The sequence below is a fragment of the Peromyscus eremicus genome, chromosome 20, assembly GCF_949786415.1.
Source record: "Peromyscus eremicus chromosome 20, PerEre_H2_v1, whole genome shotgun sequence".
Taxonomy (NCBI): Eukaryota; Metazoa; Chordata; class Mammalia; order Rodentia; family Cricetidae; genus Peromyscus; species Peromyscus eremicus.
This window is the reverse complement of record NC_081436.1, coordinates 19,463,616-19,487,348: the sequence shown is the minus strand read 5'-3', so window position 1 is coordinate 19,487,348 and position 23,733 is coordinate 19,463,616. Positions and strand designations below refer to the sequence as shown.

The 23,733-nt window shown below is 51.1% G+C and overlaps 1 protein-coding gene across 2 annotated transcripts in view; it reads right to left on the bottom strand.

The window, feature by feature from the left end:
- Positions 1 to 23,733, bottom strand: part of Efcab6 (EF-hand calcium binding domain 6) — a 188,341-nt gene that overhangs the window by 26,352 nt on the left and 138,256 nt on the right. For both annotated transcript variants that reach the window (XM_059248006.1, XM_059248008.1), the window contains 5 exons: positions 23,611 to 23,729; positions 16,234 to 16,413; positions 11,779 to 11,931; positions 5,273 to 5,468; positions 1,794 to 1,985 (listed from right to left, as the gene is read on the bottom strand). In XM_059248006.1, the coding sequence (XP_059103989.1) occupies positions 1,794 to 1,985; positions 5,273 to 5,468; positions 11,779 to 11,931; positions 16,234 to 16,413; positions 23,611 to 23,729 (840 nt within the window). The remainder of the gene's footprint in view (positions 1 to 1,793; positions 1,986 to 5,272; positions 5,469 to 11,778; positions 11,932 to 16,233; positions 16,414 to 23,610; positions 23,730 to 23,733) is intronic.

The following is a 23,733-nucleotide window of genomic DNA, read 5'->3' as shown; positions in this document are numbered from 1 at the left end:
CAGAGGTATCGGCTTGGAAACCGCCTTCCTTGTGGGGAGAAGAAGCAGGAACATGCCTTGGTGGAGGCGGTCTGTCCACCTCCCTCACCTGGTCAACAGTGAGGAAACATCACCCAGGGATGAACCGGAGCTCACTGCACTCTTACAGTGTGACAAGTCACTGTCACTGTGGGGGTCGCGTGACTGCAGCCTTTTCCGAAATCTGTACAACAATGTATTTCTTATAAGATGACGAAAAGCATAATCACAGTGGAGAACAATGGCCACCGGATGTGGAGATCAAAATCCTGCCACAGACCAGGAGGTCTTTGCGACTTACAGACTTGTGACAAGGGCCTGAAATGTCTCCAGCCTGACTTGGTTAACACCAAGGCAGAGGCTAATGTGGCTAAAAGCACAGAGGGCTGGCGGGGCCGGGGAGCATCAGGAAGCCTGGTGGGCACTGCACAGCCACCTCAGAGACTGTAGGCAGCCTCAGAACCAGTGGGCATTTCATGTGGAGCAGCAGTGTGTGCGTACCTCCAAGCATGCTTGCACATGCGTGTTTATATGCATGCGTCACATGTGCCTATATGTACGTATGTGTGTCACAGGGGACAGGCACAGAGGCTAGTGCTTTGTCTATCGTGGAGGAAACCCAAGATGGCCTACATGCTCCCAGCACACACACACACATACACACACACACGCGCACGCGCACACGCACACACACACACACACACACACACACACGAACACTAGCGTGCTCTTGACAGAGAATATTTCCATTTAATATGGAGATTATTTTTATAACAGCTTATGAGAGGACTAAAGCCGATGTATTAACATCAGTGAAAACTGGGCATGCTGACTCATGACTGTCGTCCCCAGACTGGGAGGCTGAGGCAGGAGGACTTTCACAAATGGGAGCCCGGAAGCCAGGCCTCCTGGGTTCACACATCAGCCCACACTCACTCACTGGGGAGATCACCCAGTTTCGTCACCTATAAAATTGGCATTTTATGAGGTGGTGCCTACCCAGCAGGTCCCTGCCACCTGCTCTGGCTGTCTCCTCTCTAGGGATTTATCTGTAATATATGACCGAGGACACATGGTTCAACACATGGTCACACAGAGGCAGGCCACTGGAAAGGACATCCAGAAAGGCCCAGAGCAGCCAGCTCAGAGAACAGTAGCCCCATCTAGCATGAGCTTTCTTGCGGTTCCCTGCACCCTCTTCTCCCTCCTCCATTTAAATTCTTCCCTCCATCAAGGCAGGGGTCACAGCAACTGTGTTCCCACCCCCTCGGCACAGAGTGCAGTGTGGAACGGTGTCCCCTCGCTCAGCTAGGCTGGAACTGCTGTCAGTGATGCTGACCCACTTCTGCAGCCGTAAGAAGCAAGCTGGCAATGAGTGACAAGTCCCTCCAGAGCCACTCTCCGGAGATGACAGAGAAGAGCCCTGTGGGCAGCCATGACCATCAGCCCTGAAGTCTCCCCTGGCTTCCCAGGGGGCTGCTACCTTCCACGCACAGTCTGTCAGAACCCACCACACCTCTGTATCCGCCTCTCCCTGGGGCTCTGCCAGTGCAGCCCGCAGTCTGGACACAGTGGGCCTCGCTTCTCTGGACGCCAGACCATCTTCCGGGATCTAAGGGACTCTGCGTGCAAAACCACCAAATCAAAGCAAGCTTCTCCACAAAGTAGAGGACACACTCTCCCTTCCAGCACTCCACAGAGCTTATCAGTCTTTCATCTGGGATGCTCTGACGATGGTGTTGGAGTCAGCTGTGTGCTGCAGGACGCCGCCTTACCTCCTCCAGGAAGGAGCCGAAGTTCTCCAGGAAGTATTTCCAGTGTATGCTGGGTGTTAGGTGAAGTCTCAGTTTCCTCAAAAGATAGTGATACTGGTTATCTGTCAGCTTCTGACAGAAACTCTTCAGGACGTCTCCGAACTCCATAGCCTTCACAAACCCTGTGTTCTCTTTATCCAGCGCAGAAAAGGCCTAAAACAAACAAATAAACAAGAAAAGCTGGTACGTGTTACGGGCAAACGAACGTCTGAGCCTGTGCTTGAGGAGCTGTGCCTACACCGTGAGCCAACCCACGCAGTCATCCTGACACACTGCATGTCGGGCCGTGTGGTAATCATGACAAACCGCGGGTCAAGTCGTGCAGTCATCAACTGGGAAGGTGTAAAAACATGCTAGAGAAAGTACACACATTTCCCCCCCATCTGTTGAAACAAAATCATTCATTCTTTTTTTGTTTTGTTTTCTTGGGTTTTGTTTGTTTGTTTGTTTTTGAGACAGGGTTTCTCTGTGTAGCTTTGGTGCCTGTCCTGGAACTCACTCTGTAGACCAGGCTGGCCTTGAACTCACGGAGATTTGCCTGCCTCTGCCTCCCGAGTGCTGGGATTAAAGGTGTTCACCGCCACCACGGCCTGGCAAAATCATTCATTCTTATTGCACTAAGAAGTTTGTATCAAGTGATGGACTTCAGATGCTGGTTTTAAAAGCAAAAACTGAGCATGCCTGCAACCCCCCAGCCCACCTCCCCTGAGCCTGCTTTCTAGATCTGTGTGAGTTGGGCACACCTTGGGGCGGGGAGAACATGTAAACAAAATGCTACAAAGCTTTTCAGCCTGCAGCCACTGAGGCAGTGGAGCACAGCAGGGCACAGCAGGGCACAGGGGGACACGGTGGGGCAGTCCCTGGCCCTGGTCCTGGCCTGAGTTGCTCCGCTAAGTCCTGATCTCTCTCAGCCTCAGCACATTCTCCATAAAGGCAGACTTGGCTAAGGGTGGTTGTGAGGGAGTCTTTGACTGGAGAGTACAAGGCTGTGGGAACCACAGGCAGAACGATCTGAAAGAAGAGCCAGCGAAATGAGCTAGTTTGTACGACTGTGAGGATGCTAGAAGCCATGTGGTGTGGGGAGATGACACCGTGACGTGCTGGGGAACAGCTGAGAAGCGATGTGGGTCCAGCTCCCTCCAGCCACAGGGCCAGAAGCTCCCTGGCGTCTGTGTGGAAACTCAGTCTGCTAGCCACAGCACGCGGGTATAGGAGCTGAGTAGGGAAGGGCTTTGAAATCTATAGGACATTGCAAGGGCACAGTGTTGCTAAACTGTCCGGAAACAAGACAGGTATGTGGCATCTGCAGCGGCCCTGAGCGATGGATTCGGATGCCCCTCTGGTGGCCATCCTGAACCAGCCTCACCCTTCCCTTTCTTCCCTCCCCTCAGCCTCCTTCCACTCCACAGCTCACCTCCTGCACTCTCTGCTATACAACCTCAGGCCACACAAAGAGCGCTCTCAGAAGGAACCACTGGGGTTCCTCCCGAGGCCACGGTCCCCGGCTTCAGAAACATCCTGAGAGATGCCAAGCTGTGGCACTGGAAGCTCAAAGAAGAACAAGCCACCCTCAACATGGAGTTCTGTTTCCTGCATGGTGCTTCCCGAAATCTGAAAAAAGGGCCAACATGCAGAAACTGGGAGACTTGGCTGGTCCTGAAACTGACAAGTCTGAGGATGCCCGGCCTCCTACAGCTCGCATGGATGCCACGTTGTGAAGCTACCTTCCCCTTTGCTTCTGGTTAACGACCTGGGACGCTAAGTCCTCACAGAGAGCTAGATACTGGCGTGCTGGCTTTGTAGAACGGAGGCCAAGTTCTGTGGCATCTCCCAGCTGGCTAGTCCAAAACCAACTTTCTGTATCTTTCTCCATTGCCCCTCATTTTTGGATCCAAGAGCCCACCTTACCTCCTTACATGGAGGGAGTAGATGGATCTAAGTTTAGAGGTGGCCTTGGGAGCCTCTGCCCGGGAGGGCTTTATAATCTAAGAGACTGACCTTGATGTTACTGGTAAGCATAGACTGTAACGCATCTCAGTAAAACATCTCTACAACATTTCTCCAGAGACAGGGTTCTTTCTACATAGGTCAGGCTGATCTACTACCTGCTGCAATTCTCCTGCCTCAGCCTCCCAAGCAATGTGATAACAGGTGTGAGCCAGTATGACCAGCTAGGCCTCCCAGATTTGGAAAAGGGCATGGACTGCTCCTTTTCTCTTTCCAGGCATGTTCACGGCTCTGCTACCTATGGCCTGTGAGGCTATGGCAAGTTCATTCACCCTGAGTCTCGGTTCCCCCTCCTGCAGAACAGAAAGAATGACCCCAGACTGTAGGCTGTGCTCAAGGAGAGAGAAAATCCATAGGTTCTCATGAGGATTGGTACCCCACCAAAGCACCCTGCAGGCAGGGGCATGACTGCAAAGCTCTGGAAGCCTCCATCAGTGCAAGCCAAGCCCTCCTGGTGTGGAAGCTGGGGCGATGTTGTGTGTGTGTGTGTGGGGGGGTCTTCCTGCTGAGGGCCTCATGCACCTGGTCCTAGTGGCCTTTGGCAATCTGTTAGTCTGAGCTGACTGTTGTCACATGGGGTTGGTATGCCGACCTCAGCCACCTGTGGACCAGGCTGGGGACACACCTTCAGGAGCATAGTTCCAAATCACTCTTTCCAAATCACCAGCATGGCTTGAGGTGCCACATCACACAAATGAGGTCACTTAGGGGAGAGTGGCCAAACACCCTTCTCCTCAGATAATCCATGGCTTTCTGGTCTCCTCCACAGCCACCTTTGTGACACATCCTGTCCTGTTCAACCGTTTGAAGGCCACTTGAACATCACTCACCCCCATGGGTCACTTGCTTAAGCACACTGAGAGCTCGTGAGGTGTGTCAGCCACTGCCATTCAGCCTCTCTGCCCTTTTTTGTTTGTTTTTTCAAGACAGGGTTTCTCTGTGTAGCTTTGGAGCCTGTCCTGGAACTCACTCTATAGACCAGGCTGGCCTTGAACTCACAGAGATCTGCCTGCCTCTGCCTCCCGAGTGCTGGGATTACAGGCATGCACCACCACCACCCAGCCTCTCTGCTCTTTAAAACAAATTATACTTGTGTGTACGAATGTGGGCACATGCGTGCCGAAGTACAAGTGTTTGAACACAGCCTGAGGTGTTGGCCTCATCTTACCACGGGCCCTGTGACTCCAGCTTGTTCCTTGACCCTCTGTCTTCTCTGCCTGGCCCTGTGGCCTCAGCTTGCCTGGTGTTTGCTGAATCCACCTCAATGGGCAGAGAGGTGTCAGGGTGGCTTTTTACAGATTAACCGTGGAGGCACAGCTGCTCTGATCAGCAACCTCACCTGGACTGGGGAGAGGTGGATCTGGACAGGGCTTGGAGGCGCTGGGAGCAATGGAGGCGAGTTACATGATGAGGCGCTTTGCGATCTACCATACCTTTACCAAAGCAGGCTGGGAGGAGTCCACAATCGCCTGCATGTTCTTCACCACCTCCTCGGGGTTCAGCTTGGAGAAGTTGACTGGTGTGCTTTCGTCTTTTTCTTTCGGCTGAGCTTTGCTTGTCCTGTGGATCTCAAGTGCTCTCAACAAGTCGAGGGGATTGACGCAACTGTTATGCACACTGATGCCCAAGCTTCTCCCACAAAAGAAAAGAATAGATTCATTGAAAAAAAATTGCTTATTCATTCAACAAACAGTTGCAGGATACAGGGGCAGTGGGGGGAAGAGAATGATTTGAAGAGGAAGGGAGGGTGCCCACCCTGCTGGCACATGCCCGCTTGTGCTGGTTTCTGATGTGTACACATGGATGCCACCACAAAGAGGAACAAGGTGAGGGCTATGATAATTAAGACTAAGAGTTGCCCCAGAGGTGAGGCCATGGGCTGCCTTGTCCTGAAGACCTAGGACCTGACGGCTAGGCACTGGGGCTCAGAGCTTAAAGAGCAGGAGGCAGCAAGGGTTGCTGGGTGAAAGATGCTGGCCCACCCCTGGGGCATGTGTGGAAGGACTGCCTGAGGAGGATAGATAGCAGAACTCACTGGGCCTCAGCCATCTGAGCTACAAGCTGGACAGGAAGTTCTTGTCATAGCGGTGGCCTTAACTATGGGGTATGCAGGGAGGTGTGGTCGTAGGACTCAGAAGGAGCACACCGGAGACAGTACAGGGATGGGAGAACCGAGGCAGACACACTAGATTCTTTCCCGAGTCTGACTGAAATGAGATTGTCAAGCCAAAAGCTCTCCAAGGGTATTGTGCAAAACCTATCCAGCTTATTATTTCCTCAATAAAAATTCCATCTCAGTCTACGTCCCCACAAGGACATCCATGCCGCAATGACAGCCCCTGTGTGCCCTCAACTCAGACTGGGAAACCATTCCCTTAAATTCCGAAAGAATAACTTGAGCAAGGTTGGAGAGTTTCCTACAAACACCCAGTGTGTTTATTAAGGACACTGGTGATTCAGAGTAAAGTTTCACGCCTTCATGCTCCCAGCTCCTGGGCTGGGGCCATGGCTCAGACGGAAAAGCACTTGCTGAATCAGAACAAGGATCTGAATTTGATCCTATACCCCGTTTTTGTTTTTTTTTTTTTAAACAAAAACAAAAGGCTAGGTGTGGAGGTGGAGGAGACACATGGATGCCTGGGGCTTGCTAGCATAGCCTGCTTGGTGAGTTATAGGCCAGTTTCCTATCTTAATAATAATAATAATAATAATAATAATAATAATAATAATAGGCAGACAACATTCATGTGTATGTACACACATGTGCATGTGTACCTGCACACATGTGTGCACACAAACAAAAGGCTGCTACTTCTGTGATTAAGTTCTTGGGGCCCTTGAGTGCCTGGATTTTCCGTCAGCTAGAGAAGATCAAGCATCAGAGTAGGAAAGCTCGAGCAGGAGAGAAGTTTCCAGGGGCTGAAGGAGAGGCAAGAGCCTGGCTTTGCAAGTTGCAGCTGCAGAGCAGCCCAGTCTGCTTGCGGTGGCCTGGATCACGTGACAGGGACCCACGGAGACAGACAATCAGCGCCGCTTCATGTGCAGGGAGGAGCTGCCAGCGCTGTATTAAAATGCAGCAATAAAGCAAATGCATATGCGAACCTCCTCGCTGGGGTTTAGAGAAGTCTATTTTGGATCTGGGAACGAATAATCTACATGTAATTACCAATAGCCAAGATGTTTATCATCAAGGGGTCTTTGAGGAGGAACAAGCGACTGAGTGATGGATCCTTATTAAGGCTTCCACGCACAGAAAAGTTGATCACCCATTGAAAGGTGGAGCGCAGACGCTCCGAGGCCTTTTGTGCTGTTTATAAAAGTATCAAGTCTAACTACGATTTAACAAGAATCTCTCAGAAGCATTTAACTAATTATTTATCTGCATCTATTTTCCCATGATTTATTCATTGAACATATCAAGTCTTATTCAGCTAGAAATAGATTCAGCGAGGAGACCCTGAAAGGAGAGAACGCATGAGCAGTTCAAGATGGTATGGCCCTCCATTTCCATGTATCACACATATTATATAACATATGCCCACACTCCACACATACCACAAACACACACCTCACATATATACACAGCACACACACATAGATGATATAATACATACATACCACACACATACCACATATATGCATATATACACCACATACATGCATACCATATATACATAAATATACATACACACATCACATAACACAAACACACATGAAGTACACATCACACATACCATAAACATACATGCATGCACATACCACACAACACACATACATACTATAATATACACTATATATAAACACACACTATATTATACAATATACACATGCATACAACACACAGTATGCACATGCACATACAATAGAGACACATGTACACACACACACACACACACACACACACACACACACACTCACACATTCATACTAGCAGTAAGCTTCTTGCAGCATGTACATAATGAACCAATGTCTTTGAAACCAGAAAGGAAAATCACTCTCTTCCTTGTGCATACAAGCTAACAATCTGTATGAGGGAAAACATTTCAGAATGAAATAATGCAGGAAACGTACTTCTTGTCTATCCTTTTCTAGAAAGTTACTTCAGGAAGGACTCTGGAAAAGGGAGAATAGGAATTAGGAAATCAAAGGCTAGGCTGTGGGCAGACTCAGCAGCATGGCCCTCAGTCCATCAAGAAGAAACTGAACACACTGGATGCCTATGACTTTCCCTGGACCCATCAGGAAAGTGAGGTCACAGTGAAAATGTAGCCCTGAAATCTGGAAAGACAGGCACACGCACAGACAGACTCCGGGCTAGCAGGATTCTGCTGGAGAGGCTGAGTGTGCGAGGGAGTCACGTGGCCCAGTCTCAGTGCCCAGCACTCTGTGGGCTTCACCTTCAGGACTCCTGCCAGCTTTTCTTTCTGGAGACCCGGGAAAGGTCCTTCATGTTCTGGAAAGGTTAAGAGTATCCTGTGAATGCACCAGAGCTGTCTCCGACATGGTTCTCATCTGAGCACCACTTAGGCCAGCCGAGCCGCCTGCAGCCCTGACAGACTTCTTGTCTTGCTTATGGAGAGAAGGCTTTATAAAAGGCCTGAGGGTGGGCAGCCCAGGGCCACGGGCTCAGCTCCATCACACCACAGAACCCAACCCTTGACCAACAAGCCCTCACCACAGGCCGACAGTGGAAGGGTCACAGATGACAACCAAGATCTGGGCACCGTTTCAAAGCGCTTCCTAGAGAAACCCAGGAAAAAAGTAGAGACAAATGGTGTGAGCAACCTGCAGCCCTCGGCTTTGGTGACAGAGACAACACCAAACAGCTCAACTCCTGTCCAGAGTCACATGCCTCCCTCCCTGCACGCATTTAGTGTGCTGAGCTGTCAGTAACAGTCATACTGCGTTCTAGAAGGCAGGGAAGGATACAGTCTGAAGAGAAAAGCAAGAATCCCCACCATAGTGTGGCCAGCCACAGGGAAGTTAAAACAGCCATGACTAGCATGAGCTCTGAGGGGAAGGAGACCCCAGGCCAGAAAGAGAGGGGCTGAGGAAGCAGAAAGGGAGACACAGACTCCCAGGACAGACAGGGGCCCTGCAGCAGAAGCAGGGGGAAACTACGATGGCCTGCCCACATTTAATTTTTTTTTTTTTTTTTTGTTTGTTTTTGTTTTCGAGACAGGGTTTCTCTGTGTAGTTTTGCACCTTTCCTGGGACTCACTTGGTAGCCCAGGCTGGCCTCGAACTCACAGAGATCCGCCTGGCTCTGCCTCCCGAGTGCTGGGATTAAAGGCGTGCGCCACCACTGCCCGGCACCTGCCCACATTTAATAATAACGGCTGAGACTTCCCAAAGAAATGGGAGGAACCAAGCCACAGGTCCACGAAGCGAGGCAAACACAGACAAATCTGTACCCAGGCACGCCAGCTGCAAACCACACGATCGATCCCAAAGGCAGAAAGAAAGATCACGAAAGGAGCAGAGGGAAGTGCAGAGTGTCCCTACATGGGATGCATGTGGCACAACAGTCTCTTTGCCAGAAGGCACAGCAGGGCTGGAGAGATGGCTCAGAGGTTAAGAGCATTGGCTGCTCTTCCAGAGGTCCTGAGTTCGATTCCCACCAATCACATGGTGGCTCTGTAATGAGATCTGGTGCCCTCTTCTGTTGTGCAGGCAGACCACTGTATACATAATAAATGAATCTTTTTTTTAAAAAAAGTCACATGGGAGACAGGATTGGGAGCCAGAGAATTTGAGTGGTCAAAGACCTCGAGTTCTGTCTCCAGGGCAACTGTCCTTCTGAAGAGAATTCGGGGCTGGGAACTGGATATACTGAGGGCCTGACTCAGGGCAGCCTACTAAGTAATTCTGCAGTCCTCCCACGGTGTCCAGGATTCCCAGGAATAGAATTTCAGACAGACAGAGATGTTTTTCAGCATTAACGCATCCTGAGTGTGTTGTGGGACACGTGCTGTACTATTTGCCTCAAGTTCACGTTTACCTGGGAGCCCTGTGTTTAATCTGACAACTCTCTAGTCTTCATTAAATCTGAGCATCCCCAGGGACCCCAAGGAGATAAGGTGTCAGGTTTCCCTGTAGTTTGAACCATGACAGACTCACCTCTCTGGGGAACTTCCTTCTACTCTGCTCCCAGCATCCCTGGTAACATAAGCATGCTTTTGAAAGACACGCCCAACATGAAGGACTGTTGCAAATGTAACACTGAGGACAGATTTCTCAGGTAAAGAAAACTGTATTTGAAAGACTTTAAATTTTTATTGATGTATTAATCATGAGTACATATGTACATGCATGGTCAGAGGGCAACCTGTGGGAATTCCTTCTTTCCTTCCAGAACCCAGAACATTAAACTCAGATGGCCAGGCTTGGTGGCAAATGCCTTTACCCACTGAAGCATGCCCCAACACCCCCCCCCCACACATATGTGGTGATATATTGTGTACCCCAATAAAGCTTGCCTGGGGATCAGACGACAGAGCCAGCCACTAAATTAGACATAGAGGTCAGGCAGTGGTGGCACACACCATTAATCCTATCACTTGGGAGGCAGAGATCTATCTGGATCTCTGTGAGTTCAAGGCTACACTGGGCTACATGAGAGAAACAGAACCAGGCAGTGGTGACACACACCTTTAATCCCAGGAAGTAAGATGGCAGGACACAGAAAGATATATAAGGCGTGAGGAAACAGGAACTGGCTCTCTTGAGGCTGAGGGTTTGGTAGAGGTAAGAACTAGTGGCTGGCTGTTCTGCTTCTCTGATCTTTCAGCTTTCACCCTAATATCTGGCTCTGGTTTTTTTTTTTTTAATTATAAGACCTTTTAAGATTCGTGTTATACACACACCAAGAAAAAGTTTGTTAATTTCTGATAAATGAGACCGGATGTCCACGAACTAAGAACAGGATGCCCCCTGTAAGACAAGGACACTCAAGGACAAGCCTGAGTACTGAATACTGGAAGGTAGTAGGACGAACAAGAGTTGGCAGTGAGAACCTCCAGGACCCTCCCAAAATCCCGAGTGAAAAGTAAGAGATATAAATTAATGGAGAAAGATCGAAACCTTTGAGGGATCAAGTTAGGGTGGCCCCGTGTTCAGCAACAGGAGCTTCAAGATGAACAAAGGAAAGGAACTCACTTAATGAGCCAAGTCAAGAGAACTTCCCCAAATCACAGAACACAAAAGAGCATGCCTTAGGAGGCTGGACACACTGGATGGAGACGTTTGTCACTGGGTGAGCTGGTGACTTATCCGAGGTGACAAGGAACCAGGACCATAAGCCAACAGGAAAAGTGGTCACATGACCCTGGAGAGAGTACTGTGTGGAGAGGAAAAGTGATGGTTGGTCACCAGAAGGTAGGTCCTGCTTGTGGGCCCCCCAGAGTCAGGGCCAGCAACACAGAGCACTGTGCAGTACGTTCTGTGTGTTTGTGTGAGATGGTGGAAATGGAGGGTGGACGGGAGACAGTGGAAACACAGACCAAAGCCCATGTCTTCCTTAGCCGTCAACAATGCTTACAAGTTTAAAAAAATAAATGAATCAAGAAGTATTGATCTAAGCTTGCCATCTAGAAAAGGACACGTTCCATTCCAAGGCGGTGCACCAGCTAAAAGCTATTGACTGTCGGGGTAGGAGGCAGGGGCAGGGCTGGGACAAAAGGACTGATGATGCTTTGTAGGAACTGGGCACTGGGAGAAGTTAAGCCCTCGTCAAACTGGTCTCTTTGCTTCTGGCTAAACCACAGAACAGCAGAGCAACAAGTGGAGGTTACCTCAAGGTCAAAGGCTGTGTGAGTAGACGGAGGAGAAGGGAAAAGAACAGCATACCACCCCAGTGGAAGGGAAGAAGGGGGAGGAGGGAGGGTGGAAGGGAGGGGAGGGGAGGAAGGGAGGGAGGGAGGGAGGGAGGGCAGCCAACCTCTTCAGAAGACTGACGAGCTCTTCCTCCTTCAGGGGACATCCACATTCTTGCAGCACCTTCTGCACCTTGCAGAGGGGTGCAGGCGTCTTGGATTTGTCTAGCACATTGAGTGCCTTGCTGATCTCCTCATAACGGTCCAGGAGTTTCTCCCTGAAAGAGAAGCCACCTCAGACACCTAAAGCCAGGAAAAAAGCAGCTCTTGATGCCCACTCTACGGTGACAACGTGATTGCTCAGCCAGGAGCGAATCTGGAAGGTGCTCTGCAGGCTTGGTGCAATGTTTACATGACAAGGTGTCCCCGAGAAAAGCTATCAGGCACTATCGTTTTTTTATTACCGCTATCGTTAGCAAAACTGCCCTGGAGAAATGCCGGTCCTGTGTTTGTATTAGAGTGGGTGGTTTTCAAAGGGAACCAAGAATTTAACTTGGTAGGTAAGGAAAATGCCTTTACCCTCAATAAATGCTTGTGTGCGCCTTCTATGTGCATGGGCTGCTGTGGGTACTGGGCACACAACGGCCTCAAATAGGCACCCTCAGCAGAACTAAGATCAAAGAGAGGACAAGTCTGGGGATATGGAGAGGACACGTGCATAGCACTGCGGGTTGGTAGGAAAGCAAAAGAGCCGGTGAGAGGAACCACCAAGCCCCATAGCGGCAATGGACTGCCATCCTGAACACTGGAGTTGATCTCACAGGGGTACTAGCTGGCCAACACCCAGGTGACAGGACTAGAGGGGGGACAGTGAGCAAGGGCTATGGACAGGCCCGGGGGGCCGTCAGTATTGTGAACAAGGAGCATCCTGGGACACCTCGTCTTTTTATTTTATTTTTACAATTTATGATTTACGTTTTACAATTTATAAATATTTTGCACATGTGTGCCTAGATGTGAGTTGTGTACGTGAAGGTGGGTGCCCTTTGGAGGGCAGAAGAGGGTGCCAGATCCCCTGGGGCTGGAGTTACAAGCAGTTGTGGTTAACCTGATGTGGCTGCTGGGAGCAGAACTCAGGCCCTCTGGCAGAGCAGCAAATGCTCCGAACTGGTGAGCTGTCTCTCAGCCCAGGCTTCTTCTTCTGATAAGGTGTTTCCAGTTCTAGAAGCAAGGCCACCACCTGTGTGTGACTCACAAAGCAGGAGCCATCATCCCACAGTGTGTTGATACACAGGATCTTCTCAGTGGCCCTGCCAGGGGGCCTCAGCCCACTGGGTACATGAGGACAGGCAGTGTGGACTCAGGGTTGTTCCTGCAGCCTGTGTTCCAGTCCCTGTGGTTTACTCTGGAGGAAGACTTTCCCGACTTCAGTGGACTGGAGCAGGGTGGAGCGGGCTCACTTGGTAGAGTATGTGTTACGCAAATGTGAGGACCTGTGTTTAATCCCCAGCATCCATGTGAGAAAGACAGGTATGGTGACCTCGTATGCAATCCCAGCACTGGGAAGGCACAGACAAGCAGATCTCTGGGTCTTGTCAGCCAGCCCAGCCTAATTGACAAGCTCCAGGTCACTGAGAGGCCTTGTCTCAAAGCACATGGAGAATGGCCCCTGAGGTACAACACCTGAGGTTGACCTCTGGCCTCCACATGGACAGCACACACATGCACACCTGCACATGCGTTCTCCTGCCTCCCCTACTTAGCACGGCCTGTGACAGACTGTCTAAATCCTGTCACTCTTCCATGTCTCTGAGCATCTTGCTCCTAAGCTACTGAGGAAAATGCCTACCTGGTAGGCTCAGGTGCCATCTTGGTTCTTGGTTGTCTCTGAGGGGACAGAATGGGCTATCCGTTCTAAACACTCTGCCTGTTCTGGCTCTTGTCCATCATCTCCACTTGGTATTTGTGGGGTGGCTCCTTGAGCAAGCCTGGACAGAAACCACTGAGTCAAGACTGTCTGAATGCAGGAGAGGCAGGCTGCAGTGAGGCCTTGGTTGGTCGGCAGAGGGAGTGGCATTTGGCAGAAGCCATGTGGAGGTCCAGGCCCTTCCCTTGTGGGTCTCCTATCTTGCCAGGGGTTCCTGACACTGGCATCCAGCCCAGGTGGGCATGCGGGGTGCCCCGAGTGTAGCCAACAGCACCTGCCGTGGGCTGCTCGGTGTCCTGAGGACTCAGCCCCATGCTACAGAGCCCCTGCTTGTCACCACAACAATGCTACCCCACTTAGCTCTTCAAAATGAAAGCGAATGAAAGTGGAGGGAATCAAAACAGTTTTGGGAGATACATATTTTTAGAAAATGGAGGCATTCAGCATTTCTTGGACTGTCTTCTGAGCAGCAATTATTTCCCTTTCAGAGTAAACATGTGCACAGAGTAAATGAGGGCTTGGAGCAGATATGGAAGAACACTGCCAAACAGAGCTACTGTTGGCCCACACGGAGCAGCAGTACTGTTCTGGGGTCTTGTCCTCTTCTGGCTCTGGCCAGTGAGGCTGAGAAGGACCCAGCTGTGACCTTGTAGTCATTGAGTCCTGTTCACATCCTTCTCTGCTGGGTTCAGCTGCCCCCTCTCCATGTGCATCCTAGAAGGGTCTATGCTGGGTGGATGTTCACTGTGGCTTTTCTGACTCTCATTCTGCAGAGCAGAAGAAGGGCCCGGAGAACGAATACAGGACCACAGAAGCCTTTGCTTCACCTCCAGCATGCACTAGGGCACTCCCAGCAAAACCAACTCCTTGCGATTGAGACAAAAGTCTATTATTCCATTCCTCCTTCAATTCACCTACCAATCTGATCTGAGCTCCGAAAGCCAGTCACCCCGATGGGCAGTCATTATTTGATTCCTGCAAGCCAATATCTTATGTGTGTGTACAGGTGTGTATGGTGTTGTTGGGTGCTGCTCCTTAGAAGCCATCACTTTGAGACAGGGTCTCTTCCTGGCCTGCAACTCTCCAGGTTAAGACCAGCTGACCAGTGAGTCCCAACAACCTGCTTTTCTTCACCTCTTCGGCACTGGTATTACTAGCAGGCACCACCATGCCTGGGCCAAGATGATTTATTTTATTTTTTTAATTTTTAGAAAATGGAGCTGATCAGGTGTTTGTCTTCTCTGGTAAGATGGTGCCACTGAGGCAGGAGGTCAAGCAAGTGTGCATGAACTGTCTGGTCCTAAGGATCAGAATGTAGAGTCACACAGCATGTATATCTCCAGCTCATCCCTAAACTGTCACCAGCACAGAGGAGAGAAAGCGCATTCACTCAGAAGGGCCAAGGAGCCTCATTACTCACACGTGGGGGGAGAGACGGGAGTGAAGACCCTTGTGGGTAATGAGGCCAGCCCTGTCTGCTGAAGATAAATTCCACTTTTCATCAGTTTGTGGCATATTTGATTTATACCAACCTTGTGCGTATTTTACACTGAATTTCACAAACTCAATTCTCCGCCTGCAGTTTCTGTGGTGCGGTGACTTCCACATAATCCAGGGGTAAATTCCACCTGCTTGTCTCTTAAGCCCACCTCATTCCCACTCTGCTCTGTGTCTGTGTCTTCATTGCATCCTTTAGGGGTTCTTCAGCACCCCCTTTTCCACTACCTCGGGTGCCATGCAGGGCATGGGGTGGGGAGGAGAGCTGAGTCCCGCCATTTGAAAGGACAAGCAAGGGGCAGTCTCACACACATAGGTAAAATCAAGAGCAGCCACAGCCGAGCTACATATCCAGTGATTCACCTTCACTCAGTGTCTCCCTGTCCTTGCTCAGGCACAGACATCCTGGTCTATTCATGCAAACATTTTAAACCCTCATGGCCTGTAGACCACTGTCACATGCATTCCAGTGGTTTTTGTTGTTGTTGTTTTGTTTTTTGAGACAGGGTTTCTCAGTGTAGCTTTGGAGCCTGTCCTGGATCTCGCTCTGTAGACCAGGCTGGCCTCGAACTCACAGGGATCCGCCTGGCTCTGCCTCGTGAGTGCTGGGATTAAAGGCGTGTGCTACCACCCCCTGGCCCAGCAATGTTTTAATAGGCAGACACCAGGTCCTACTCCCCAAGGCCTGCATGCTGACTCAAGATGTACACCACCCAGTGCAATTGCTAAGCAGCTCTGGGTTATCCTGGGGAATAAATCCTCAAAGCAGAAGTGCTGAGTCAAACCACAGCCTTTCATTCATCCATGTAGTCATTTAAAGGAGCCTACATGGCACCTGTGGGGTGTCACAGACATCCTGTGGTGCCTACATTCTAGATGGGCCACAGTGGGGCGCAGGCACCATGCAGTGCACAACCAGGAAGGGCCGATGTTCAAGGGGAGCTAATCAAATATGAAAGAGCATGTGAGGTGTGACTGGCTGGGGAAAGACACGTGGGAAGCTTCCTGTATTATGGCTCTTTGGGCAGAGCTGGTTTCTAGGCTTTACAATGGTGCATGATGTCACAGCCTCACAGAAGTCCGGTCAGCACAGCCTTCACCGTCTGGGTGAAGGAGGACAGACTCCAGAAGCAGCCCCCAATGCTGACACACCCACCTTTCAGTCATCTGCTGCAGCTCCTGGATTTCTTCCTGGACCTGCTTGGGCTTCGTGAAATGACCCAGGAAGTTAAAATAGTCTTCCTTGTAGGGCCGGTGGACCTTCGCTGAGTATCGAATGCCAAGTCTCTGCAGAAACTCTTGGTATGTGATGCAACCCCTTCCCTCGGTGTCATAGCTTTAAAAAAACAAAAATGATGCTGTCATCCGTGGCATGGAAGGTGGGCTGGCATTTAGGGTCCAAGACCACATCAGCAATTTGGGAGAAGTTTTCTTCCTTGCTGGGTACAAGTAAGCCCAACAGACTCATCACAAATACAGTCTCAGCCCGTGCCTCTGACCCTATCTGCACCTATACTTAACAGGACCCCTAGGTGACCCACAAGTACATTATTAACTTGATCACCAGGGTGACCTGCCCTAAGAGAATGGACCCCAATAACACAGCTGCCATGTTTGTGGGAACACAACGGCAAATCCAGAAAACTGAAACCCCCTGTGCACACATTTTTATTTCAGCCCCCTCCCTGTAAATGGAGCTGTGCTAAGGGCTAGGAGAAAATCTTTCAGGAAGCATGTTCTATCTTGAAGCCTCAATAAATGAATACCACTTGATTCGAGGATGTTAAAAGCCCCTGTTCCCACTTTGAAGAGACGCCAATTACACATACCCAGCGAGAGCGCCTAGAAGGAAAACAAGATAGGAACTTGTGCATTGTGCCTTTTAAGTCATTTTCTGTTATCAAGATTTTTCTGAATTATAATTCATTAAAAAAGGAATAATGGGGGTTTTATCTCCTGATGCTATTCACATAGAATAGAATTACTTCAATAAAATTTTTAAGGCAAATTGACCATTTTCTTCTTCTTCTTTTTTTTTTTTTTTCCTTTTTGAGGCATTTGTTTTTAACAGGAAGATCTTGGCCCACAGCTCACCCAGGAAAAGGGAGAAATCTACAGATGTGGGTTTTCCTAGATTAACTTAGGAGCTACAAGGCACAGGTTCTTCCATTTAAGGCATGCAAGCCCAGTTCCCCTGAGGGGACCATGCTGGTTTTAGGAGGCATCGCTCTGCGTGGTACCCAAGAGACCGCCCCTCCCTGCCCCCCGCCCCGAGAATGGCCATACTGTGCCCTGCCACTTCTCCCCACAGGCAGAGCGGTGGATAGAAGAGAGCTGGCAGCTGTGGCAAGGGTGTGAGTTCTTGTGCTCCAGTATGCAAGGATGCCAGGAGTCAAAAGGCTATCGTTGTGCCCCTAAGCTAGTGGGCCTGCCTGGATGCCTATGGGAGATGTAGCCTTGCCTCCTAGCCTCTGGTCCCCCTGTGCTCTGTGGACCCTTCAGCCAACAGACCTGTCTCTGACATGGGTGAGGAAGTCATCCTCTGGTGGCTTATGTCCCTCAGCTGAGGCAGTTCAGGTTACCCTGGTACCCCTAGCAAGGCCCTACCAACTCCCAGGAGCCATGGCAGCCCTCCAGGATAGGGGCTTGAGACAGCTTCCTTGTGGGCTTGTTACCACTTATGAAGAGCCCAGAAGCCTTCCCAGGTGTGTGTGATTAGCGTGACCTTGACACTCTAAACCCAGGAAAGTACAGACTGCCTTTGCCTGGGAGTTTTAAAACAATGCACATGGGGTTGGAGAGGTAAGTCAATGATTAAGAACACTGGCTGCTCTTCCAGAGGGCTTGGGTTTGATTCTCAGCATCCACATGGTGACTCAGAACCACCCATAACTCCAGTTCTAGGGGATCTAATGCCCTCTTCTGGTCTCCTAGGGCACCAGGCACACATGTGGGACACATATACATACATGTGGGCAAAACACTCATACATATAACATAAATCAATCTAAAAAATATTTAAATAGAACAAAGCACAGACAGAGCACCTGTCTAGCCTCAGGGCTGCACCTAGTCTGACACCAGAGTGATGTACCATGTGACTCAAGTAAGACATTCCCCAACAGTGTTCCCAGGGCCCCCATCCCCACAGGAGAGCTGCTGACCATCCTTCTCATGGTCCACCCCAAGGGAAACCTTTCTATCCTCCCAGGTCTAAAGTCCCATGATCCTGATCTCTCTTGAATTCTTAGGGGCTGGTGAGGAACAATTAATGCTTATGGGGACGTCCAGGCAGGGTCTGCATTTGCTGTTGCTGGCTGCTGCAAGCCAAGTATGGGTTCTACCATGTGCTGGGTCCTGGTCATGTCTCCTAGTGCATGCAAGCTTCCTAAGGCACCATTATATCTTATCTATTGCTCCCAACTCACAGGCCCAAGGCAGGCTTGCTGCAACCACGTGACCCGTGTGTGTGTGTGTGTGTGTGTGTGTGTGTGTGTGTGTGTGTGTGTCCCAGATGGAGACAGTGCGCTTCTAAGGCACAGATTTCCCCCACAGCCTGCTCTCTGCCGTGACACTTGGGCTGAATGAAAAGGCACTTCTTAATTACTTTATTAATGAAGATCACAAACAGGCTCTTCTCATCACGGAGACATGGAGGAGCAGATTGCACAGTTGCAAAAAAAATATTGCTATGAATGTGGATAATCATAGAGCTAATTCTGCTTACATAACCTCACTCTTCATTATGCAATCCTCTGTGCAACATTAAAAAAAAAAAAACCAACTGCCTATAAAGGTTGAATTTTAAAATGGCTGTGCAACAGATGTGCCAAGGAAAACGTGTCCTGAGCAGAGGCCCCATAAAAGCTTGCATTTGCACACAGCAGTGGCCATGAATGCACGATTCAGGCAGGTGACTTCTGCCCATTTGGTGTGCCCTGTGATCAGTCACGCCTGGGACCTTCAGACATGCACACCCATCGCTCAGGTTTGCTGAGAGTTAGTCCTTTGTGCTATGTGGACACTGGACTCTTACACTTCAGGACTTTTGAGTACCGTGGACCAGAGGGAAAGGGCATGGTCAAGGCTATGGGATGTGTCCTGCAGATGACCCAGACCATGTGAAGAGGTTCCCATGCTGGTGCCCACTGGGCACATTTGGCAAATCCCGACAGAACTGCAATAGGTGAGGTGGCCTCTGATGTGGCCCCGTTTCTGTGCCAGGCCACACCCTCTGCTCTCCCAAGCATAGCAGCGCTCTAGCCTTGCACAGAGCCATGGGGCACAGACTCCTTCTATACCTGCTGGAGTTCTTCACCGTTCCAGCCTGGGGCAAGGTTCCCATGCTGGGCCTCGTTGGTAGCATGTTTCTGTCCCAGCCAATCCTCTTTTCTCAGATGCAGGCCCTGCCCACGGAGCCTCTCCATCTCGGGGCATACTGTGTCTAGATGTCACCCAGTTGACATCGACGCAGGGTATCCAGGCTTCACTCTGCCTTCAGTGATGACAGGGGCAACCTCATTTCCTGGTAATGGAGAACGGGAGTGATGGCCTACAGCATGGCTTCTTTCAGAGTGCTTGGTTAGATTTGAATACTGACACACAGCATCATACTGTAAAAGTATTAGTTTATAACTGAGACCCAACGTAAGGCCCTGCCAGGACTGAGCATAAACCAGCATTGAGTGCTTTCCAGCTTCTAGATGGGGCCTCCTGGTCTCCACATCAGCTGGTCTCCATGCCTGCTGGTCTCCACAGAACTCCTGACTTGGCAGCAGCGTTCCCACAGCATCCTCTCTTTTACCATAACAACACATCCATAACAGGTTTTCTTCACAGTTCCAGTAAGCTGCTTTTGGATTCAAGTCAGCTGAGTCCCACCTGGTGGAATAAGGCCTTGAAGGCCTCAGAGCGTCAATGCCACTCCAGGGGAGGCCCCACCCCGCCCCACCCTGTGGGCCCTGGACAGGCTGATGTCTTAGGCTTTTTCCATAGTAAGGGGCACATCCTCAGCTCCTTCCAGAAACTCTGCTCATGGGACGCACTTCCCCGATGCCCGGCTTCATGGGTTCAATGGCTGCTGATTCAGGCTCAGCCTAGGCGTCCTGTCCTAGAGCTTGCGTGGACACTGGGGGCATCAGGAGCTAGACAGAGTCTCCAGCGTGACAGCGTGACTGAAGGTGAGCACATGTATGATGAGGGGTCCTCGGTAGCTCCCTGAAGTCCAGCTGTGCAGGCTGCTCCCGGGAGCTCAGGCTCACAGCTCCAGAGCTGGTTTCAGTGGGCAGCATTCCTTTGTTCCATCAGCCCCCAGAGCCAGCCCGATCCCTATGTGCCAGCCCTGGCGACGAGATGAGCCCATGTGTGGCCCTCCAGCTCTACAGTGCCCACTTGCTGGGGGAGCACCCACAGAGAGGCTGAAGCTGCCTCCAAAGCTGAGTCTTCCTCACTTCCTAGGAGGGAGATGTCCTCTGGAAGCTTCAGGCGCACAGTGGAGTTTGGGTGAAGAGGGGAATATGGAGGACCCTGAGCCGCTGAGATGTGGGGTCAGTTTATTAATGTATCTCCACAGCATAAAGCAGGCCCTTCCAGGCTAATCCACGGCACTAAGAAGTGCACTTCATAGGCTCAAGTAAGTGTCGAGTGAATAATGGAGGCTGAAAGCCTTTTATCCCCGGATCTGTTGTGTTCTCGTACAGGCAGGTTTTCAGAAGACCCACGCGGCTTCCCTCCTTGCCTTTCTGCCGTCTCCCTGTTCCGATATCGTTGGGACACGCCCAGACTCCCTGAGCTGGTAGGCATCATGTGGGCCCAAGAGGCTCCAGACTTCCTGGGTCCTGTTTATCAGGAACGGAGGGGCGCTCTGCCTCCCTTACACTGTCAGCACCAGGGTTCACCGGCTCACTGCTGTTTCGGGGTACAATCTAGTGTTAGGATAGCTGGAGGAGGCTGCTGATGTCCTGAGAACCCCTGAGGGGGTGTCCTCACTGCTCACAGCGCCTCCTGCCGCAAAAGCGGAGAGCTGGCTTGTTTTCATCCGCAGCTCTGAGAGAAGCTGGTGTGTGTAGGGGGGGCTGCGGTGGTGGTAGGGGGCAGATATGGGATGAAGAGGTGACATCCAGTCCACATGCCTGCCGTCTGCTCTCCTTGATCTCACCTGAACAAACTCTTTCTAATCTGAATTTCCATTTGGCTGACGGTTCTGCCTGCACATGCTGTGTATTCTCCACAAGCACTGAGTAGTACCCTGCACCGTCCCGGTGGAGCCCAGCGCCCCGTGGCTGAGTGTGTGGGCTGCTCTGTGCATCACAGCCCGGGAGCTTCTGCCTTCTCATTTATCCCACTTCCAGGCTGCTAAAGGCTGGTACCGCCTCCTGAATCCTCAACCCTTGCCTCCTTCCCTTCCTCTCTCTTCCTGGAGAGCCTTCAGCCTCCTCCTGCTTGGAACCAAGAGCCCTGCCCAGTTGGCCTCTGAGCTCCAGGCTAGCCTCCTGCAACTCCCTTCCTCCCTGCAACCCAGGGAGGTTTCTAGAATGGGGGTCTGTCCAGACTGTTTTCCTATTGCCCCTTGGTCCTCAGGACACGGTCCACTGTGACCTGGCCTCCATGGAGTTAAGCTGCCATGCATGGCCACACCACCTCCTCTCTGGAAGTCCTGCTGTCTGTCTTCTGGCTGCCCTGGCTTCCAGGGGCAGTCGCCCTGAAAGGTGACTCCCTCCCCATAGCTCTCCTTGTTCATCCTTCGGCAGGACCTCTGTGCCTCACCCTGCTGTTCCAAGGAGATCCAGACCAACGGGTGGCAGATGAGGTCAGAGTCCCGCTGTGACAGTGGTGGTGGCAGCTCCTGCTCAGTGTCAACTGGGACTCTAGCAGCTTCTATGGCAGCATCCAGATATGGCTCTTGGGGTGGAGGCAGTTTTATGATCTGTAAGAGACACCCCGATTTCCTCGGGACCCTGGCACTTGGGTGGAATTTGGAGATCTCTGTGGAGCCCTCCTTCCTCGGCTTTTCCTCTGGCTCCTGGTCCCCAAGGAACATCTTTGGTCCCTTTTAGGCTTCCAGACCTTCCGACATCTTTGTCTCCGTTCCTTGAATGAAGCCTAAGTTTCTGTTCCCGCCGGATACTGGAGGTACACACTCCTGGATTCTCCTGCACGTGTATGGCCCCTTCTTAAGGAGAGATCCCATGCGGCAGACACAGCCATGAGCTCTTCAATCTACCTTTGCCCTTCCCCCCGGAACACACGGAGTCCCAGCCTCCCACGTAGTAACCCCGAGCTGCATTTGTCAGTTAGGCAGCAAAGATAGACCCAGTTCTAGACGCCGCCTGTATTTAAGTCTTCCACCATGGGCAGGTGGAAAGCTGAAAACGGAACGTAACCTTCAGTGAGCATGACCCCCAGTGGGCATGCGATGCTGGTGCCCACATCCGAGGGACCTGAGGGCTGACCAGCACGTACTGAAGAAAGAAGTCATTCAAAGCTCACAGCTCACTGCCTGTTAGTTCACAGCTCACTGCCTGTTAGTTCACAGCTCACTGCCTGTTAGTTCATAGCTCACTGCCTGTGAACTCGGAGCGCAGCGCACTATTAGCTCATAGCTCAAGGCACTGTCAGCTTACAGCTTGCCACACTGCCAGCTCGGAGCACACTGCACTGTTAGTATATTGGAGACTCAGGCATCAACACAGGGGCCTGGTTCAAATCAACTGAGTCTAAAATGCTAAGTCTTCCAGTTTAAGAGCGCCCCCTGGAAAACTGTTCTAAGTTGTCAAGGTTTGCGGATTTCCTCCATAACCACCAGCTTGTCGGCATAGACTGCTGCCACCTCTAGGCCTGGGCAGACTGCCGTCACCTTTGTCATCTCTGCTGAAGGAGTCCCCTGAGAGCTGGGGGGACTGTGATCTCTCACTCTGCTGCAGAGGAACCAGGAGCCTGAACTACGACTCTTCAGATCTCTCCACTCAGTACTGCTGCTGGGGACTACCCCCAGTTCTTCAGAGGCCTGAGGACCAGTGTGTCCACCCCACAGCCACAGCTCCTTTCCACCAGGAAGGATGACACAGGACACAGGATTGGATACAGTCACAGAAGCCCATTCCCACCTCACTTCCCCTGAGACCCTGGTGAGGGCTGTGCATGGACACTTCCCCTGAGACCTTGGTGAGGGATGTGGATGGACACTTCCCCTGGGACCCTGGTGAGGGCTGTGCATGGACACTTCCCCTGAGACCCTGGTGAGGGATGTGGATGGACACTTCCCCTGAGACCCTGATGAGGGCTGTGCGTAGATACCCTGGTGAGGGATGTGCATGGACACTTCCCCTGAGACCCTGCTGAGGGCTGTGTGTAGATACTTCCCCTGAGACCCTGGTGAGGGATGGACACTTCCCCTGAGACCCTGGTGAAGGATGTGCATGGACACTTCCCCTGAGACCCTGGTGAGGGATGTGCATGGACACTTCCCCTAAGACCCTGGTGAGGAACTGCACAGCCAGACACATGAGAACAGCTCCACTGCAGATGTACTTACCTTTGCCAAAGCTTCTCAAATTCCCTTGGGGTGAGGGGGATGTCAAAGCCATACAGTGCGTTCTTGATATCCCTGCGCCGGAGAATGCCATTGCCGTCATTATCTGTTTCTATGAAATTCTAC